A 22,406-nucleotide genomic window follows, 5' to 3' on the forward strand; every position below is an offset into this window, starting at 1 on the left:
CTCTGCATTCTACAGAGCTTGTGAGACTCGTCCTTAATGAGTTAGCTTGTGAGACTCGTCTACAGAGCTTGCAAGCCCAAAAAAAGCTTTACTATGTTGGCAGCTAACCCTTCTATTGCCTCTTCCATGCGAACTGATAAGTCTGACTCTAATAAATCCAGCTCTAGTACTTGCCGCTCCTCCACTCAAGTCGTAATACGTTCGTTCTAACAATGCATTGTCTTCCTATACTTTCTTTGTGACCCAGCCATTATAATTCTTGCTTACGTGCTTAATAGAGGACCAACATCCGACATCCGAGATCCATGCATGCCTGTTCTATGTACTTAACTCCACTGTCCACTCATATTTGTTGGCAATTCAGACTTCAAGTCTCATGTTTTTCATCGAGGGCCCCGAAAAGGAAGCTATAATAATTGTAGTAAGGATATATACAACCATTAAAAAAAAAAAAAAAAAAATTACCGTTGGAAAGGAAAAGGTAAAAGCCTGTGGTTAGTGCAAGCGTGTAGAGAACCTCACCTTGAGTGAATTGGGAGTTTTCGTGCTCCTGGACAGCGAGTGTCATAATGGAGCTTCAACTAACAACACCTCTACCCCTGAATCGAGAGATTCTTATTGAATTATTTGACGGAAAAAATAAAGAAAACCAAAACAAATCAATTTTATTGGCAAGGGATTATATAATTACATTGGTTCAAAGAAAATTAAAGAATCATAGATCATTATTCTTGAGTATCCCTCCAAAGTGAGATCATGAAAAAGGCACCTGAAACCTAGAGCACTCTACAACGAATTAAGTACTGACAAATGGGTAAATCTCATATCTTATGTTGCAACTCCCACCAACAACTCTTCCTCCTTGTTTCCCATCACAACAACTAGGAAGTTGATCGATTGCATCATCAAGACATTGAAAACATTCAATGGTAGAAAGGTCCCATGTGCATTGAGCCAAGCCATAGAGTTTGGTTGATTCTCCCAATCCCAGGTTTAGCTCTCCAACTGCATACTTTTTAACAGTGAAAGATGCATCCTTGGCTAGTTGGCTCAATAACTCCCTAGTCTTTTGGTTAAATATATTTCTTCCCTTTGCAGTCTAGTCATGAAGATTGTTCTTAGTAAAGGTATTAGCCCTTCATCAAATGAGAGAGTATTGACTCGTTCCCGACCAATATCCCACTACTCTCTCCAAGCAAGCCAGAGCCACTCTTCCAAGAAACCTAAGACTGAGCCATCCACACAGGCATCCCCATCTGCTCCTACTACAGTTCCTCCTGCACAATCAACCGGCACTCCGTCTATTCCACCTGGTTTCCAAATGCCAAAACAAAGTTATTTCACTGAAACCGTGCTACATCGGATTTCGGATTTAGAACGACTTCTCAACTCCTTTCATAATCAAACTCAAATGCGTCTCGGAACCATTGAGTTACAGTTAGATAACATACAACAGAAGTTGGAAGACAGCCTTTAGCTATTCGTGCCAAAAAGAGGGAGATAATTGAAGCATAGCAAGGGGAAATGAAGCTGAAGGGTGCATACTGAAAGGGGGAGTTTGTACATTGTGCATTTTGGAATTGAAGGGGGAGTTTAAATATTTTTGTTGAAAAAGTCTTTTTGCTTTATACACTGGTTTAAGTCTGTTTTAAAACTCTCAATATGTGAATTATTGGTAGTAGTTGTTTATTTCAGCACTTATATAGTATGATGTTATTCAGCTTTTAGCTTTGTTTGTTTGTCTTTTGTACCCATTGTTGCTTTTGTAAGCTTTGAGGGTTGTTGCTAGCACTTTTGCATGATTGTAGGCTTATATGGTGTGTGCCATGTATTTGCAAAAACTTTGCTTATGCAGCCTTTGTGCTTTGTGTTTTGGTACTTGTTAATGCTTTGCATTACCCTAAGTACAACACTCTTGTGCCCTTGTAGGATTGTTCCTAGATGCATATATGTTTGTATGCATTGGTTGAGTGTTGGACTTGCAAATGATTCTCTTCAATTGAGTTTATCATTTTTGCATGTCCGGATGTTCATTCCTTGTGTGAATGAACATAGTAATCACTTTTGCTTAAGTGACTACTGGTGTTGATCTTGCCATGGAATATTGCTTTTATGCCTTTGTTCTTTTTGCTTGATCATGCTTATTTTGCTCATATGCATATTAAGTTTTCTGCGTACAATGATATTGCTATGTTATTGTGTTTCAGGAGTTACTTATTCATATGTTCAAGAGCTTTCAGAATCTAGAGTTAGGTGTGAGTGAGTTTTCCAACTGTTCCCAACTCACGTTTAAGTCTAGAGTCTGTTGTAGGGTTTTGTCACGGAATAGCCAAAGGGGGAGATTGTAAGGTTGAATTTAATCAACCATCTAATTGGCTTTATTCCGTGACCAATTTGCTTGTAATTTAGCACTTAGTAACCCTGTATTTAGGTGGAAATTGTAAGGGTAGTGTGTGAGAAGATGTGAAGAAAAGCTCAAGAGTGTGCAAGAAAAACAGAGTCTCGCGACTAGGACTCGCGGGTGGTTCGCGACTGGCAAGCCGCGAAATGCAGTCACGTGAGAGGCACACTGGGAAGCTGAAGGGTCGCGCCAGCTGTCACGCTACAGGACAAAAGTTCCAGTCTGGCCAGGCCGTTACGTCGCGACTTGATTTCGCGACTTGGCCAAGCCGCGAGTTCAAGTCGCCAACTTGCCCTGTTTGGCAAAAACTGACGTTTTGCATTCCCTTCTCACCCTACTATATATACACCCTTATACCCATCATATTGAGAGAGCTTCCAGAGAGAATTTTGTGAGAGAAACCCTAGAGAAATACAAGATTGATTCATCCCCAATCTTCATCTAAAGAGACTCTACAAATTCCTCTACTCTCTTCCTCTCCATTGTCATACCCTTGAGAGGTCATTTACCAAACCCTTGTCTCACCACACCCACGTCTGTGAGAAGGTCCATTTGGTGCTTTGGGAAGCAGTTTGGAAAGGAACCAATATACATTGGTTGATGCTATGGTCAAGTAGCGGAATCCGGGAAGCTAGAGAAGAAATAGGTTCGGCGTAACCTCGTTGGAGCAAGAAGCTTGGAGGGCTTAGGTACTTGGGTAGATTAGGCTTGGAGGGTCTTCTGCTGTTCATGTATCCCAACTACATTCTTTAGTGGATTATTTGACCGCTTGGAGGGCGGCGGAGAGGTTTTACGCCGAGGACTTCGGTTTCCTCTTCGATAACACATCGTGTGTTGTCCGTGTGTTTGCATCTTCTTTCCCTTTACATTTGCCTTATATTTATGCTGTGGATGTTTTATATTTGGCTTAGATTGTTCTATCAATTCTGTTATAAGCTTGTTATCATATTCCGCACATAAATTGTTTGATATAAAGCTTGAATTGGTATTTGTGTTATTTGGGGTCTAAACGTTCAAAGGTGTTGTATACCCTTTTTAACTTTCAAAATTGATAATGAAAATTGGTTCTATTTGTTGAATGTGCAAAATGTGAGTGAGCCAACAATATCGTGTGTTGTCCGTGTGTTTGCATCTTCTTTCCCTTTACCTTTGCCTTATATTTACTGCTGTGGATGTGTTTATATTTGGCTTAGATTGTTTATCAATTCTGTGTTTAGCTTATATTCATGTTCCGCACGTTAATCGTTTGATATTAAGCTTGAATTGGTAATTTTGTAATTTGGGGTCTAAACGTTCAAGGGTGTTTCATACCCATATTGAACTTTCACTATATATAGACCCTTAAACCCACGAAATGTAGAGAGCTTCCAGAGAGAATTTTGAGAGAGAAACCCTAGAGAAAAACAAGATAGATTCATCCACAATCTTTACATAGAGACTCTTCAAATTCCTCTACTCTCACCCTCTCCATTGTTACATCCTTGAGAGGTTCTTACCTAAATCATTTTCTCACCATACCAATATTTGTGAGAAGGCTACTTGGTGCTTTGGGAAGCAGTTAGGAAGGGACCAATGGTTATTGGTTGATCCCTATGGACTATAGCGGAATCCGGTAAGTTAAAGAAGACAAAGGTTCGGCGCAACCTCGTTGGAGCAAGAAGCTTGGAGGGCTTAGGTACACTGCATAGATTAGGCTTGGAGGGTCTTCTGCTGTTCATGTATCCTAACTTCATTCTTTAGTGAATTATTGACCGCTTGGAGGACGGTGAAGAGGTTTTACGCCGAGGGATTTGGTTTTCTCTTCAATAACATATCGTTGTGTTGCCCTTGTGTTTACATCTCTCTTCCCTTAATCTTTGCTATTTAATTTCTGCTGTGAATGTGATTTTATTTGGTTTAGATTGTTTATCAATTCTAGTATAAGCTTACATTCATTTCCAGCACATATATTGTTTGATATTAAGCTTGAATTGGTAATTTGTAAATTGGGGGTCTAAACGTTTATAGTGTTTTAAACACTATTTGAACGTTCAAAGGTAAACACCTCTCAAATATCACAAAAGATTCATCACACAACTTAACAAAGACTCTAGACTGACTTAAAATTCTGCAGATACGTGTTTCGATCGGTCAAGTCTGTCTTTCGATCAATCGAACCAGGCAGTTTCTGAACTATTCTTTCTGCAGCTTGTAAATTTTTCAATCTTGACTAGTATCATTTTGAGCATTGTCTAATAATACCTATAGACTTTAGGATCTATGTCTAGACAAGTTTGTGTTCACGATTTGCCAATTGTTCTAAACTTTTAGAACCTAACACACTGTAATATAGAAAAGGGAAATGAATATTAGTAAATATTGTGCCAAAATAAGTAAATTTAAGATTTACCAAGAGCTTCATGTAGCTCTTTAGCAGTACAAGTTGCTTGGACTGTTCCGCTTCTTCTAACCAAATACATCTTCCTACATTATTTGTTAACTTAAAAACATGACACATAAGTCATAAGTTTATCAAGTTGCTACATAATGGCAAGACAAGAAACCTGATAGAGCTCTTCTCTAAAGCAGCCAAAGCATGACTTACGATATCAATTGCTGCCAATTCTGTTGCTGGTTGTAAAAAGATACATGCTACGTCAAGAGCTACATTACCCTGAAAGTCAAGACATATTTTTTTACCAACAAATTTTTTTAATTTACAACCTCTTACTTTTGGAATCTCATGTTAATGTCTGTAAAGTTGTGATTTACAACTATATTTTATGTTGGCTTTATTTCATGACAAAAAGTGTTGTAATTGCTTTAATTTATTTCCTTGTATTTTGTGGGATTTTATTGTATTGGGTTTAGTATTAAGTTAGTGAAGACTTAAGCTTAATTGAAGATCAGTGGATTTCGTGAGAATCTCGCGAGAAGCTAACTCATGAAAGAGCCATGTGAGAAGCACATAACTGGAAGCTGAAGAGTTGTGCCAGGTTGTCATTTTCGTGAGTGTCTCGCGAGTAAGGCCTTCTCGTGAGGTAGTTGCGAAATATTCTGCCTAGAGAATTTTAATGTGTAACTTTCTTACCCTTTACCCATACTATATATACCCTCATTGCCCACAAATGTAGAAGAGGTCATTTAGAGAGAAAAGCCCTAGATAGGTTTTTTACAACACACACCCATCTTTTAGAGAGAGAGCTACTCATCCTTAGTGAGAATTCACTGTAGCCTCTTCTCCTTCCCTCTCCCATTGTCATACTTTGAAAGGAGATTTGTACCCGAACACAACGCACACCTGTTCAGAGTGTAGAGAGTGTTTTGGAGTTTGGGAAGCTTTGTGGATTTGCCAAAAGAAGCCGCTGAGGCTTGGTGGATGCAATCGGGAGTATTGCAAGATTCAGAAAGCTAGACAAGACACGGTTCCGAGAAGCCTTGTTAGAGTAGGAGCTTGGAGGGCTTAGGTATATCGGGTAGATTAGGCTTGGAAGGTCTCTTGCTAACTCATTTATCCCAACTAATTGTCTAGTAGATTGATTATAGCTTAGAGGGCGGCGGAGAGGTTTTTCGCTGAGTTCTTCAGTTTTCTCTTCGATAACACATCGACGTGTTATCTTGTGTTTACATTCTCTCTTCCCTTACTCTTGTGCTTTACTTTTATTGTTGGTTGTTCATGTTTATGCACTAGAGTAGTATCGGTTGTTTGCACTTCATTTACTTTTGTTTCCGCACTTAGATAAGTTAGAGTAGAATCAACCGAGCCGTAATATTTTAATTGGGGGTCTAAACAGCTCTTATGTTTTCAACACATTTTCGAGCTTTCAATGTCATATGCTTTTCCATCCATGTTTTATTGTTCTCTTGCACATCAATCATAGTTTCTACGCATCTGTTTTCCGATTCACATATCATTTCTCTACTTAATTGAACAGAATTTAATCCAAAGTATTTGGTATAGGTCATATTAAACAAAATAAGCAAGTTCACTCCATCTAGGGTCTTTTTTATTGTTAAGTTACACATGCACCCAATAAATCTTAAATCCACGACCTCAATCCTTCACCTAGCACTGGCAACAGGAGGAGTTGCCAATTGAGCTAGAGGTCACTGGTCCATGTAGGATCATATTTTTAGTTCAATTAGAGGATACAGATCAAAATGACATTATTGCAACTTAAACACACTCTAGTTCCAAAAAATTTTGGGATTCAAGCTTGGTTGCTATTGTTGTTGTTGTAACATGTAACCACACTCTAACTAATTCCTCCTTGTCCCTAATTTGGGCTCCTTAACTGGGACCATGCACTACCTATTAGTTTTGCAATACATATCCCAAATGTGATTACTTACTGTGTTATAAAAAGGAATATTTGGACAATGATCTATAAAATACATTGCTCCCTTACAATCAATAAAACATGAACTTACCTGGCCAAGAATGACAGCTGTATCAGTGTTCTCCAAGTCGAGATCTAGGTTTTTGCAATCTGGGTGCCCATTAACCACCAAACAAATCCTCTGGCTGAATGAATGCCAACCAGAACGCAGAAAAAGTTTATTAGATAAAAAAGTAAGCAAACTCCAATCTTCAACGTTTCATCTAAACCCAAGATTCTGCATAAGATATTTTCAAGGATAGCAGCCCTACTGAGCACTGACAAACTAAAGAAACAACAACCAAGCATACTCTAGTTCTTATTAAACATACTTCTCCTGGAATACCAAGCACTCTGTCACTTTCAGCGCCGTAGGCAAGAACAACCTGATCAAATTGTTAAACTGTTAGTCAAACAAATTCAACATTCAGAACCATATTTACCACAAAAAAGATAAATAAAGTAAAACAAAAATTTCCTGCACAGTAAAGCAATGTAGTGCTAGCATTATCACCACATGGTACAACTCACGAAGCTCCAAAAGGAAAACTGAAGACCCAAGGGTTACATTTCCAAAAACTGAGCACCGGTCATGGCGTGCAACCTGAGAAAACTGGTTGATGACAATCTGTTGCAAGTTTTCTGGTAAAGTAAGGTCATTAAAACAAGTATTTAATAACAAACATTAGAATAATTTGACTAAACACCTCAATAGAACTTGGAATCATCTTTAAGACATACAAATTGTGACCCGCACGACCATATCGAGAAGGGTCTTGTTACGAGTATCCTATTTGTACATGTTAAGAGTAATAAATAATCAATTATAAGCTGCGATGCAGAATTTTCAAAAAGAAAAATACACCCGTTAAATAATTTATTAGTTTGCAGGCGCAAATTGATTGTGGTTTTGTGTGCTTTTCAAATTGTCTTAATATTTATGCACAATTTGACAATAGCTTTAGAAAAATATTAATTAAAAAAAAATCATTTAATAGAGTATTAATGTAACCTTACTTGTGCATTCATTGAGAATTCAATAATAATCCACATGACATGTGATCCAATTATAATTATTACAAAATCGTGAAGAAGCAAAAATTGAAATACTTTCTTCACCTTTGTTTCAGGATGATCAGGTGCTACACCGGACCAAACTAGTCCAAATGGAGTTGGCATTCCTTTACTTTCTTAGCAACCAAACCTACATACATGCATACAAGCATATATTTTTGTGCGTGTGAGAGAGAGAGATTTACCTTTTCAGCGGTGTAGAAGCCAGCAGGTCCACTTCTGACGACACAAACGCGCAATGGATGGGAAAAGAGAGTTGAAAAACTTCTGGAAAGCCAGGTCCTGGTCCTTGCTTGGAAGATCACCATTTTCGTTGAGAATTTGAGCTTTGTGCAGGTATTGAGTTTAGGTTTCAATTCCAAATGTTGTGTGTGTATATGGAGGGAAAAAAAAAAAAAAAAAAAAAAAAAACTACTCCATTAGACTGAGAAGTTGATGCATGGGAAGACAGATTTATTATATTGATTTGATTTTATGTATCACAAGCAATTTTGTAAGTTCATAATATTCTAGAATGGGCCGTGCTAATAGTTCGTTGGGTCTTACTTTAGTTTTATTTTAGTTTAGTTATTTAGTTGGGCTTAGTACTAAAAGCCTAAGAGTCTAAGTCTTATTAGGGTTCTAAGAAATCCTAGTTCTACTAGGAATAGGTATTAGTCTTCTATTTAAAGAGTTATGAAGCTTTGTTTATGGTTTGTGTGTACAAAAGCTGTCTTAAGTCTTTCAGCATTGTCATGTTTTGTGCCTAAGAGTATGGCTACTTGTGAGATGTGACGGAGAGCTAAGAAGGGGTAACGGCAGTTTCAAAGACCAAAACCAAAGATAGTGATAGAGTTGTTCATCTGGGATGGGATCTTTTAATGACCATTAGATTCTATAAACACCACATGTCTTCCTTACATCCAAAAATAGGAGAGAATTAGAGGTTTCTAGATTGAAGAGAAACCAAATCCAGAGAGTTATTCTTTGTTTCTCCTTTTGTTTTTGTTTCTTTCTCACTCTTGGTACGAGGGCTGAAAACATTCTGCAGCATGGTTTGTAATCCAGTGTTCCAACTTACAAACCCCAAAATATTTCCTAGTTTCATACCAGTGCCACATATTGCTTTGCTTGATTATGTTGGAATCTTAGAATTGAACAACAAACAAACCAATAAAACCAACCAAGCCAAGAAATCGATGACAACTCTTGTGAATCCAACAAAAGGCCAAATATTTTATATCAATATGGGAAAAAAAAGAAAGAGTTGAATCAAAGGATTATTTATGTATCACCTGTTGTCTAAGAGAAATTTCATCAAACACATGGCAGGCAACCTTTTTCATAATCTTTTTCTAATCTTTCTAACTCTCTCTCTCTCTCTCACTCAAACCAATTAAAAATTTTAAACCTTAATCAAAACCAAGTCTAGGCTTCATACCTATAAATCAAAAGTAAGCAGTCCATATCAAATTTTTTTGTACATAATAAGCAAGTTCAAAGTACCTTTTAACTTAACTGAGGCCGAGTCGACTGAACGTCAGTGCCTTTTATTTTACGTTATTGCTTTGTCTCGTCGTCGTCGTGTGAATAGAATGGGTTGGACAATATTTGTATGCTAAATGTGGGGCCCATATCAATATGACATGGGTTCTCTCTACAGCCTCTTTTTGTATTGAAAGGGCTGGGTTAATGGGTACGGATTTGCACTCAGGCCCATATAAATCTTACACCTTGGGAATGGAATTGTTGCGTTGGATCTTATAACTTTTTCAAGCTTAGGTTAGGTTGGATTCCAGCTCATATTATTAACCGTAACAAAATTAAATAGATAATTAATGTATACTTTAAAAGTAATATTAATTATTCATTTAAAAAAAAATTATGAAAAATTTGTCAAAAATGTGAATCACTTTTTCACTTTCTTATAAAAAATCTCTTAAAATGATTTACTAACATATGCCTAAGAGCATGCGTTGGTAAAACTAATTAAAATTATCATAATTAACAAAACATTGTGATTGTCCATAAATTCTCTTCAGTATAGTACAGTATATGATTTATGTCTTACTTTTTTCTTTTTCTTTTTCTTTTTCAATAGAATTTCAAAAAAAGAATTTACCAATTGAGCTAATTAAAACTTACCTTTATGTCTTACTGTGAAGTGAATTTAAAGTTGGTTTGCTAAAACTGTGGGGGAGGGGGGAGCAGTTGCCAAACATATCCTAATTGATTTCCATGAGAACAAGAACATTGCAGATAAGAAGAATGAAACACCTTGAATATCATAGTATACATGCAGAACAACTCCCATATAATTCCGGGATTATCAAAGGATTGCATTTTTGAGGTATCTTGCTGTAAAAGAGACCTTTTCTGTTAGTTCATTTATGTGTGTAAATCCAACAAAACAACCCATGGTTCAATCAGGCAGTAACAGTTGAAACATGTAACAATAATCAACATAAGTAACTAATCTTGCAATATCAACTGTAAACTCGATTCAAATCAAGCATGAGCATAATAAATTCAACTCTAACTGCTCTTCAATATCTCTTCTGATGACTATCCATCCACATTACAAATTTCATATGTTTGAACAATGGATACACTGCAAAATCGTAAAGCCCATTAAAGCAGAATCAAGCAAACTGGGAGTTTTATTCCATAATTGCAACGCCTCCAGCAGCCTTTATTTTCTCTATTATTTCATTTGCCTCCTCCTTAGTGGCCCCTTGTTTAACCAAAACAGGAACCTTCTCAACTAGTTCTTTAGCCTCTTNATACCCAAAACTAACAAATCCAAATCAATGGCTCTTAAGTCTGTTGTTGATGTTGATGTTAGTGGATTTGATGATGAGCTCTCTACTACAGAGATTGCTTACCTTGCCAAGAACTTTAGAAACTTTCTTAGGAATAGTAACAGAAAGGTAAGAGGTACAAACACTGCTGAACCTAGAAACTTTAGGAAGAATGATCCTACTAAGATTAATAACAATGAAAAACTTAGAGAGAAAGTTGGTTAATCTTCAAACAACTCTATGGGTACTCAGTGTTTTGAATGTCAAGGGTATGGTCACATGAAATCTGAATGTCCCACATACTTGAGGTCTAAGAGGAAAGTTATGGTTGTAACCCTTAGTGAATTTCATTGCTGATGATGAGTCTAGATGTGATGAGGATGGAAATTTCATTGCTTTCACTACTACTGCTGTAGTCAATGAAAGTATATCTGTTGAAGAGAACTCTTCTGATGGAGAACTCTCTGAGGATGCAGATCTTCAAGAAGCCTACAATAAACCTTTTAAGGTTGCTGCAAAGGATACCATGAATGTTAAATTAGGCTTTAAAAAAATTGCATCTCTTGAGCTTAAAAAGAAAAATTTGCTTGTTAACTTGTTTGATGCTAATAAACTTTTGAACAATGTGAAAACTGAGAATATGCTCTTGCTTGATAAAGTTAAATCTTTGGAATATGATTTATTTGTTGCTAGATCTGTTAGTTCTAAACTTGATCAAATGTTGAGTGCTCAAAAGGTTTCTTCGGACAAATCTAGATTAGGTTTTGTTGAAAGCATCTCTGTGTCTGCACCAAATTCCACAAACTTTGTTCCTTCTTCTTCCTCTGAACCCCCTGTGAGTGAGGTTGTGAGTGAGACTGTCAAACCTGTAGGGGTCACATCTCCTAGGAAGATTAGGGTTGATTTGAAAGAGTCTAAACCTAAGGACTCTACCCTTTCTAAGGACAAGATACATAGTAAGTTTGTTTGGGTTTGTCATTTTTGTGGAAAGTCTGGACACATTTGTCCAAATTGTTGTAAGCTGCAAGCAACTAAGCGAGCAAATAAGCCAAAAGTGTCTGTGCCTCAAGCACAAGATCCTATGGCACTTATTATTGAATTGGTAAAGGCTCTAAACCTTTATTCCAATCCTAGAGTTGGAAATCACTCTAATGTGAATAAGAACTCCAATGCTCGTAGTGCATCTAAAAGGTTTTGGATGCAAAAGGTTCGATCTAATTGAGTCTTTCTGACATAGTCTTTGTGCTTCATTGCTCTACTCTTTGTGACCATTGTTCTTTGGTGTCTGTTTTCCTTTTTTGTTTATAGGATTTGCATTGCATAACATTCATGCATTTCATTCTAGGAATGTTTTTTTTTTTTTTAAAAGGAAACAAATTGTGTTTTTTTATTTATTCTCTTGGTTTTTGAAAATAAGGTTGGTCAATTTATTTTCATATAACATGTCTTTGTACCTTGTTTAACTTTGATGAGCTTATTTATTGCACTTTACTAGTCGAAGCTATGTAGTGCATGTTGTGTGGGAAAGATGTTTATAGTTTTTTATCACGTTGTCTTGATCTTGAAGTCACATGTCTTTGACTGTCGGACTTGAACCTTTTGAGAAAGGCATAAATAACCATCTCACCACTGTTTACTAGTCAATCATGAACACCTTAGTGCATATCGTAAGATTTTGTACTCGAAAAACTGTAGCACATGCACAAAAAGAACATAAGGTGTAGCCTCGGTTTAATTGCTTAATGCTTAAAATTGGTATGTACTATTAAGCTTGATGCCAAATCACATAATTAAAATTGGTGTGTACATTATCCCAGCTTTTAATAAGTTTCTGAATAACTAAAATTTGTGTGTACAATATGAGGCAAAATTCAAGAATCTTACATGATGGCAGGTTTATGATCTAGGAGATGTGAGAGTTATATAATGTAACTCTTTAGGTGGTAGTCTTTTTTAAATTCTATATGATGAATTTTGTAAACTTTGTGTTTGATTTCTATTCACATATCACCTCACATATATCTCAAGCTTTCGCTAGTTGCACACACTACACAAGTTACTCTTTGCCAAACATTGTACATGTTATTGTGTGTGTTTTTGGTCTGACCAACTAAGTTTGAAAAATACTTTGAGTTTTATGCAAAACTGATTTATTGCTTGCTCTAAAAAAAAAAAAAAAGGGCGTTTTGTTTGAAAACCTTAATTTTGGAAAACTAGGTTTAAATCTTGGGTTTGTGAAAGTCATTTCATCTCATACTCATGCATTTATTTCATATTTTTCAATGCTTTGAGGAGAGGTTGCATCAAATTTTGTTCTTTTCCAAAAAATCATTTTTTTTACAATTTCGATCGATCGAGTCTGTTTTTCGATCAATCGAAATTGCAATTAAAAATTTCTGTGAGCCTCTGTCTGTTTCAATTACTCAAAACTGTTTTTCGATCAATCGAATATCGTGAATCAGGTTTTTAAAAAAATCAATGTTTGACTCGTTCAACGTCACTTTTCCAAAAGTTTTTCAACTTCTCTCTCTCTCTCTTCGACTCAGCAAAGCACAATCATCAAATTTTTATCGTTTTCCTCCAAAATTTTTGTAAGGTTTTTCTCATCTAAGGCCAGTAAAACCTTTATACCCTTTCTTTTGCATTGTTTTTCATGTTTTCATGCATTATTTCATGGTTTTTGGGTCAATTTTCGGACTATGCATAAATTGAAATTTTTGTTTATTCAAGCCTTATTTTGTGAAATTGATCAATGGGTTTTGTTGATATATTGTTATATTAATGATATATGATGGTTAATTTGATCAATTTGGGGTTTTGTGAAAAATTAAAAATTCTAGGGCTTGTATTGAACCCAAATTAGGGATTTTGTTCAATTGGGGTAAAATTGATGAAATTAGCTTGTTGGATTGATGTAATTGATCTTTCTAATCTATTTTCTAACTTATGTGATGATCAATTGGTCAAATTTCTTTAAAAACATTCAAGTGGTTTTAAATTTTTTTTTTTTGGGTTTTTGGTAGAAACTCTATGCTCAAGCCAATTTTGTGAATTTGAACTAAAATTGAACCTAGTTTCAATGCATTAGAGCATGCATCATGAAATTTAATTTGTTCATGCATCATATAGATTTTTGTTCTATATTTGTTTTATGCTAACTTGCAGTATGCCCTTGGTTTTTCTCTTTTTTGTTGTTTTTGGTTCTGCTATGTGTCCTTGTCCTTTCCTTAGCACAATGCCTAGGAAAACTAGAGCTCATATGATTCCCTCCTCTTCTTCTGAGTCTCCCTCTAGGAGTGAGTTGTTTAAGGATGCAAAATGCAAAGAGGCCTTTGATAAGTTGAATAGTAAAAAGAAAATATAGGCTGAGCGTTTTGTTATCCTAGATGAGGTTGATCCAGCCATTAGGGCTAACTTTGAGAGTCGAGGTTGGTTGTCCTTGTTAGAGATAGATCATCCACCTTCGACCGCTCTCATTAGAGAGCTCTATTCGAACATCTTTTGTCACGTCTATGATTCCAACACCCTTGTTAGGAGTTGGATACGAGGTGTAAAGTTCACCATTACCCCTAGGGTTGTGGCTGAGGCTCTTAGGGTCCCGATCATTAGGCAACCTGACTATCCTTATGAGGAGTCTCCACCCTTAGATGATGTCATGTCATACATCACTGGGTCTTCTATCCAGTAGGTTTCTGATCTTTGGATCACGTTCGCTCAGCTTCTTGTGACTACCTATCTTTTTCTTAGGATAGCGTGTCATTCTTTGTGGCCTAGCTCTCATCTCCACACCATCCCTATTGAGAGATGTGTGTTTTTATATGCCCTTGTTTCTAGTGCTTCTATTTCTTTTCCTCATCTGTTTCTTCGTTCTTTGAACGAGATTCATAGGAGTAGCATTGTTGGTCACGCTCTTGTTTATCCTATCTTCATTCATAGGATTTTGTTGTTTTTAGGTTTAGATGGTTTCCCCGTGTCTAAGCCCGTTCATGTTACTGGTCCCATAGGTGCCTCTTTTCTTCGTCTGAGGGTTGCACATTTGAGGCCTCCTCGTGTTCAGTCTTCTAGTGTTGTACCCCCTCCTTCCTCTTCTACAGGTGATGCACAGGCTGAGGCATCTGGTGGTGGTGATGTTGTTGATGCTGATGTTCTTCCATTGACTACTTCAGATGATTCAGACATTCGACGTACGTTGGATCATGTCTTGACCGTTCAGTGGCTCATGGACATATTTTGGTGGACTTGCTCGATGAGGTTCATGCTTTGCTTGTAGAGTTGGCGCTTTCAGACGATCTCCTTCACCACATCCTTTTAATGATAGATTATGATTGCCCTTTGGCATTCCGTCACAAAAAGGGGGAGTAGCTTTTGGATTAGCTTGTAGAGTTTTTTATGATAGGGGGAGTTTTTGTTTCTATGGAGCCAGTGGTGGTTAGATTGTACCTAGGAGCTGCATCTTGTATTTACATTCTTTTGACTCTAGATGTATTTTTGTTGGGCTATTCATGTTAGGGGGAGATACTCAACAAACGCATAAACGCATTGAATTCAATTGCAACTGATGGATAGTAGTTAGGATTGGATTTGTTATGTAAAGGGCTTTATTTTGTAAACTTTGAGCTTTTAGTTTGTGTTTTGTCATGGATTGCCAAAAGGGGAGTTTGTTAGTTTCTAAAGACTTAGGATTCAATGTATTTAGAACTCTAATATGTATTGTTGGTAAACCATGATCAAAACAGGTTGTTTAGTCTTATTTAGACTTGCTCAAAGTTGTATTATTTATGTAAAGTTGGAACAAGATGATGCATGAATTAATAGTGCTTCTCAACCTGGTTCGATCGATTGAAGCTTAGGCTCAATCAATCGAAAATCGGGTCAGATGCATTTTTTCTACAGAATTTCAACTCAGACCTAACTCCTAAAATGTTTAGGGTTTTATGTTTTTGCCCTAGGTATATAAGGCAAACCCTAGCCACGTTTTAGAGGTTGCTCATATTGCTCTTTTGTGTAAATCTCTTGTGAGATCTAAATGAGCTTTCCTTTACACAAAACTTAGGGTTTTCAAGGAAGAGATGTTATCTACACCTTGATGATCAACTCAATTGCTGCCATTGAAGCTTAAAGAGAAACAAGTATAGGTGCTTGTACTTGTTGGAGAATCCAAGAAAGAAGGAGTCCGTGATTTCGAAGCTTGCATGTAGTCGTGTCAATAAGTTCTACTGGTGGGTAGCAACAAGAAGTCGAGCGTGGGGGCTTGTAAGTCTTATTGTATGAACTTCGATTCTTTCACGATAGTGGATTCAAGTTTACCTTAAGGATAGCTAGGTTAAATCCTCCCCAGGTTTTTACCGTGTAGTTTCCTAGGTCATCATATCTTTGTGTTATTTATATTTCTGCTGCTATATACTTGATATGATTGTTTGATTGTGATAACCTAGATTTGCATAATTTGACTAAGTTAATCACTTGGCTAATTAACTAGGTTAATCTAGTTGGGTTAAGGGGTCTAAACACTGTTCATATTCCATTTAAATATTCTTTCATTCAATGAACATATTTTTCAAAATCTAACTTTCTTCCCATGGTCATGTTTTTTCAAATTTAGCATTTGAAAGTTGTTTCTGTGTTGTTTCAGGCCATTTAGGGGTAGAAGATAAATCTAAGGAAATCTAAATTTGTTCTAGTGGGTGATGTATCGAATGTTGATGCCTTGACAAATATTTTGTGGTGCAAAGTATATAAGCTTCTAATGGGCACCCTATCCAACCTCCCTACATACTACTTGTCCTTATTTCCTGGGTGTTGTCCGGCATATATAAAAGTTGTAGAGGGATTTCTTGTGGGGCAGGGTTAGAGATGAATTCAAATTCCACCTGGTGAATTCGAGGAAAGTCTGTGAAGTGTGAACCACTTTCAAGTGGTAGACTAGGCATTCAGAACTTAGTCTAGTTTAATCATGCTATGTTGGGCAAATGGCTTTGGAGGTTTGCCTAACAATTTATTGATGAAATAGCTCCTAGGATGAATTAGACTTTATGTTTTATTTCTCCAAGGAAGACAAGTACTTTATTGTGTCCCTAAGTTTCTAAGAGACATATATGATTTTGGTTAGGTTAAGTGAATGTATTTATTATTATTTTCATTTTCCTATGCTTGAGAGGCTGTTCCAAACTCTATCATTTACCTGAATCAACTAAAATTCAGAGTGTATATTCAGAATTAAAAACCTTGTGTTTTTCAGAAAATGAATTTCATCTAAATTTACTTTTATCCCTTGGGTGGATTCCTTTGGGTGGCGAATCTCAGTTTCTGTATCTCTTGGGTGGTGATAATCTATATCTGATAGAGTGATGAGCCAAAATATTCTGCATCCTTAGTTAAATTCCTTTGGGTAGTGTTACTTGTATCTCTTTGATTTACTTAGGATACAAACTTATCTATCTTTTAAATTATTGAGTGTTTTATTATCCCATAAAACCAAAAAATATAAAATACATTCAACAAGCCTATTTCCATTTACCATATCAATTAAGTTTGGGTTGTCCCTTATGAATCTGGTATCAGAGCAAGTTCTTCCTGTTGGATCTATTGTAGAATCAACTTCTTTCATGCCATATATGTTTGAAAATATCTATCTTTCTAGTTTCTAACAAAAAAAAGTAGATCATGATTTCGAGTTTTCTATAGTGAGATATTTGCATTTTACTCGGCAAACGTCAATCTGTCAGAGAGTCACGAATTTGCTTATTTTTGTTCAAAATGGCTTCAAGACAATTAAGAAGTGTACAATCTAAGCTTGTTGAGATGAGACAACTTTGTGAAGCTCTTCATCAAAGAATGGATAAAATCTTTCATCAAAGTCCAGCCTCTCCAATTCAAAATTGTGGGAGAAAACATGCAATTGTTTTGCAAAGAAGTTGATTCTAATGATGAATATTCAAGTTCTATTTTAGAACTTACTATTGAGAATCCATGGCTTATGGATTGTTCCCTTTCAAACATATTTGAAGACATCAATGAGTGCTCTAGAGAAGATGCTATGTTAGATTAGTATTCTGCGCCTTATGAGTACCATGATGAAGTTCAAGAGCCAACTTATGATGAAGAATCAGAAGTTGATTTAAATGAAGACTATCAAGATGGTGATTGTGGTGTTGAAAGTTTTGATATCCGACTGGTGATGACTACCCAAGAAGATGAGCTTTCTATTCTATGGTTGCTGTGGGAAAGGATGTGGAACTAGCAACTTATGTTTTGAGTGAAGTTCAATCTTTGTTGAAAGGATTCAATGGCTTAACTCTAGAAGAGGTTCTTGTTGGTTTGCCTCCACTTTGTGACATTCAACACCACATTGAGTTCATTCAAAGTGTTATTCTTCCTATCTTGCCTTATTATAGAATTCCACCTAGAGTACAAGTTAAATTTGTAAAAGAAGCTATAGAATTGTTGAAAAGAGATTTGATTATGGAGTCTCTTAGTCATTGTTTTGTTTCAATCTTAGTAACTTCCAAAAGGACTAAAACTTGGAGGATGTGTTTTGATGATACTAGAGCTGATTTGCTTGTTTACCTGTTTTGTGCTAAGGTCTTTTTTAAAATCGACCTAGACAACAACTATCATCATATAAGAATTAGAGAAAAAGATGAATGGAAAACAACATTTAAATTCAAAGTTGACCTCTATGAGTGGCTTGTTTTGCTGTTTGGGTTGTCTAATGCAAGGAGTAGTTTCATGAAATTGATAACTCAAATTTTAAAAAGTCTTTTGGGAAAGCATGTGGTGATGTATCTTGATGATATCTTGATTGACATGAGGGGGAATTTAGTACTTAAAGCATTTTCTTTGTGTTTTTCAAATGCTTCAAGGAAACTGGTTGTTTATCAATCTTGGGATGTGCTTGTTGTTGAGTGATTAAGTTGTGTTTTTAGTATATGATGTGAGTGCAGTTGGCATGCACTTGATTGATGAAAAGGAAAAGGCTTTTCTTGATTGACCTACTCCTAAAGGACTAACTGATGTGATAAGTTTACAAGTCTTGTCTTCATCTTGCAGCCACTTCATCAAAGGTTTCAATTCCATTATTACTTTGATGATAAATGCTTTGAAGAAAAAGGAGTTCCATTAGACTAGCAAAGCCAAAAGAAGTCTACAGCAGCTGAAGTTCAAACTTGTTGAAGCTTATTTACTAACACTACTAGAATTTTCTAAAGCAATTCAAGTGGAGTGTGATGAATCTAGTGTGGGCATAGGTGTTATGCTTATGCAAGAAGAGAGACCAATTGCGTATTTCAGTGGGAAGTTCAATGATGTAAAGTTGGACTACTTGATTTATGATGAGTTGTTTGCTATTGTCTAAGCTTTGGGGCAATGAGAGCATTATTTCATTTGAGTGGAGTTTGTTCTCTATTCTAATCATAAGGCTTTCAGGTTTCTAAAGGTGCAAAAGAAATTCAATCTAGGGCATATAAGTTGTGTTTGGTACTTCAAGAAGTTTTCTTAGATTTCATAACATAAAGATAGTTCATTAAATCAAGCGGTTGATGCATTGTGTCAAAGATATGGTTTAATGGCTATTATTTCTCATGAGATCATTGGCCTTAATCTCACACCAGATTGTTATGCAATGGATCCACTCTTATCTAAGGTGTCGAATCATGTAAGAAATGGAAAGAATCAAGGGTACTTGATGATGAATGGCTTTCTCTTTAGGGGAAATTGGCTATGCCAACTTGAAGGATCTGTGGGATTGTTTGAAGAATTGCTGGTGGATTTTCTGGATATTTTGATTAAGGCAAATTGAAAACTCTTGTGAAGAAAAGATACTACCTTCAGCAATACTTAAAGACTGATGTTGCAAGATTATGCACACGTGGGTTTCTGCCCAAAAACCCTTGAAACATAGCAAAGATTTAAAACTCTAAATCTAACATGCTAACATGCTTTTTAGACATACAAATACATAAACCTAGACTACATAAACATATTATAACATACTACAACAAGAAAAATAAAGCAAACAGAAAGATTAAAGTGCAAAAAGGAAAAGAAAAGGAAAAGAAAAGTTTAGACTAGATACCTCAAACAAAAACTCTTCAAGCTTGATTTTTGACTGTTCCCCCCAGTCAAATCGATTCACAATCCAATAAAAGAGTGATTATTAATCTTAAACTCAAAGATTAAGACTAGAAAAGGCCCTAATCAAAAGAAAATTGACTTGAAGATGTTTTGTGAAAAACTCCCTCTTTGATTCATTATTTTTAGTGTATCTTAGTATTTTCCTGTGAGATTTCTATGTGTTTTGAAATATAACATGTAAGGTTACTTATTCATTCCAAATCTCAACATTAATGTAGAAAACTTTCTTTATTTAGTTTTTGGAATCCATTATGTGTGCGCAAGATCATTCCTACGTGCACAAGCCAATTCTTGTGTGCGCATAGCAAGGGTTTCCTTGGCCTCAGTTTTCTAAAAATAGATTTATTTGCTCATTAAAAGTTATATTTTTCATTTTAAAAATTTTCAAGTTAATTTAACATCTGATTGGGTCTTAAACCAACCTTGGGTTTTAGAATTCAACATCATTGGGGAACAGGGGCCCGAGTCATAAGGGAGACAAAATACGGTGCCTACAGCCACTAACGCTGTTCATCCTCTGCCGTTCAACCTCACCGCTAACCATCCCACCTCTCTCACTATGCCGTTTCATCTCCCCTCCACGCCTTTCCGTCTCCCTTGCCACTACCGCCGTTAACATTCCACCTTGGTGTTACCATACTAGATCACTCTGGCTCGTCTCCACCTTTGATGATGACATCTGGCTCCGATCCTCCATGCCTGGTTCATTAAGCTCTATTAAACTTGAAAGGTATATATGGCAATGCTGGGTGCATTTATTGAGAATTAATGAGATTCTGTGCCTTTTTTTTTTTTGTTGGGTTTGTATATTAGTATCGTTTTGTAACACTATGATAGGCCACAAACTGAATGACCCTTTGTGATTTAAACCAATTAATTAATTAGCCAAGTTGTTAATTAATCAATTAATCATGCAAATGCATGGAAGTACAAACAAATCACCAATAAACTAAATAAGTAGCGGAAAATAAATAACACGGTGATTTGTTTACGAATGGGAAAACCCTTACGGCAAAAATCCCACCAGATGATTTTCAGGTCACCACTCCCGAAACTCCACTATTATCAAATCAAGCGGTTACAAATAAAGGAATCTCAAGTACCTTACCAACCTACAGTTGAACCCTTACCCCAATACCCAATTGGACTTGATTTGTAGTGACAGCTCCCCCTTTTGATGCACGGCTCTCAAGTACGTGACTAACCAATTTGATGTACGAATCCCAGTACGCGGCTTACTCCTTTGCACGAATCCCAGTACATGACTAACTCCACAACAACCCTTTGATTGTTGTCGTTGATTTGCAACAACTTCACATAGAAACACCAATAAGATCTTCAATGTTGGTGCAAAAGACTTTGCTTGGTTACAGAACCCAAAGGCGTATAAGAAACACCGCAAGAACTCTTTCTTTTGTAGGAGGAGGCTAGGGATTCAAAAAGAAAACCTTATGAAGCTCTCTAGGGTTAGGTTTTTCTTTTCCCACCTCCTTTAAATAGGAGCTTAATGGGCTCTCCTATTCCAAATAGGTTTACACAAACCTGGGCTTTTCTAGTCCAATAAGGATTATACAAATCCAGAAACAAATAGCCTTTTAGAATAAAACAATGTGGCTATAATCTGAAAATCCGTAAGCTCGATCGATCGAGACATCTATCGAGCTTTAATAAATCTCGACAGATCGAGATTCTGTCGAGGAGGTATCGAGACCGCAGATTGCACTTTTCTTGAGCAGTTCTTGAGTAATCTTCATGTCTTCAATTTAACCACTTGTGATGATCATCTTGAACCTACTTAGATTTACCCAAATACAAGTAAAGTGCGTTTTGTCAAAGGATATGCCAATTACATAAAAATATGTCCCGAACAATCTCCCCCTTTGGCAATCCATGACAAAACCACAAGAGTACATTGAATGTCCTAGAATACATTCTACTCAAGATTATAGAATAAATAAGCCTAGTCTAAAAGATCTGAACCTAGGAAGTTGCTGCAAGAAGAAGGTTTGGAATCTTGACTTGGCTTTAACTTGTCTTTCCTGAAAGGCACTAAACAAAACACATCAAGGTACCATGTGGAAAATAATAACAAGTTAAATAAACAAGAAACATGTGTATAAAGAGAGAAAAGAAACAACACATGTGAGATAAAGAGTGAAACACATACATCATCATCAAATATAGAAACAACACATGATGTATAAATTGTCACTACAAATCAAGTCCAATTGGGTATTGGGGTAAGGGTTCAACTGTAGGTTGGTAAGGTACTTGAGATTCCTTTATTTGTAACCGCTTGATTTGATAATAGTGGAGTTTCGGGAGTGGTGACCTGAAAATCATCTGGTGGGATTTTTGCCGTAAGGGTTTTCCCATTCGTAAACAAATCACCGTGTTATTTATTTTCCGCTACTTATTTAGTTTATTGGTGATTTGTTTGTACTTCCATGCATTTGCATGATTAATTGATTAATTAACAACTTGGCTAATTAATTAATTGGTTTAAATCACAAAGGGTCATTCAGTTTGTGGCCTATCATAGTGTTACAAAACGATACTAATATACAAACCCAACAAAAAAAAAAAAGGCACAGAATCTCATTAATTCTCAATAAATGCACCCAGCATTGCCATATATACCTTTCAAGTTTAATAGAGCTT

At 36.2% G+C, this 22,406-nt stretch overlaps 1 protein-coding gene and 1 pseudogene across 1 annotated transcript in view; one reads left to right on the forward strand and one right to left on the reverse strand.

The window, feature by feature from the left end:
* Positions 1 to 1,182: 1,182 nt before the first annotated feature.
* On the reverse strand, positions 1,183 to 8,141 carry LOC111985914 (NADPH:adrenodoxin oxidoreductase, mitochondrial-like; annotated as a pseudogene).
* A 2,481-nt stretch (positions 8,142 to 10,622) lies between these two features.
* The window catches only part of LOC111992665 (chaperone protein dnaK), a 29,870-nt gene continuing 18,086 nt past the window's right edge, over positions 10,623 to 22,406 (forward strand). The window contains exons 1-5 of the mRNA XM_065760066.1: positions 10,623 to 10,742; positions 10,866 to 10,921; positions 10,983 to 11,210; positions 11,307 to 11,569; positions 14,567 to 14,864. Coding sequence (XP_065616138.1) covers positions 10,623 to 10,742; positions 10,866 to 10,921; positions 10,983 to 11,210; positions 11,307 to 11,569; positions 14,567 to 14,864 — 965 coding nt within the window. The remainder of the gene's footprint in view (positions 10,743 to 10,865; positions 10,922 to 10,982; positions 11,211 to 11,306; positions 11,570 to 14,566; positions 14,865 to 22,406) is intronic.

The sequence above is a fragment of the Quercus suber genome, unplaced genomic scaffold, assembly GCF_002906115.3.
Source record: "Quercus suber isolate HL8 unplaced genomic scaffold, Cork oak 2.0 scaffold_352, whole genome shotgun sequence".
Classification (NCBI taxonomy): domain Eukaryota; kingdom Viridiplantae; phylum Streptophyta; class Magnoliopsida; order Fagales; family Fagaceae; genus Quercus; species Quercus suber.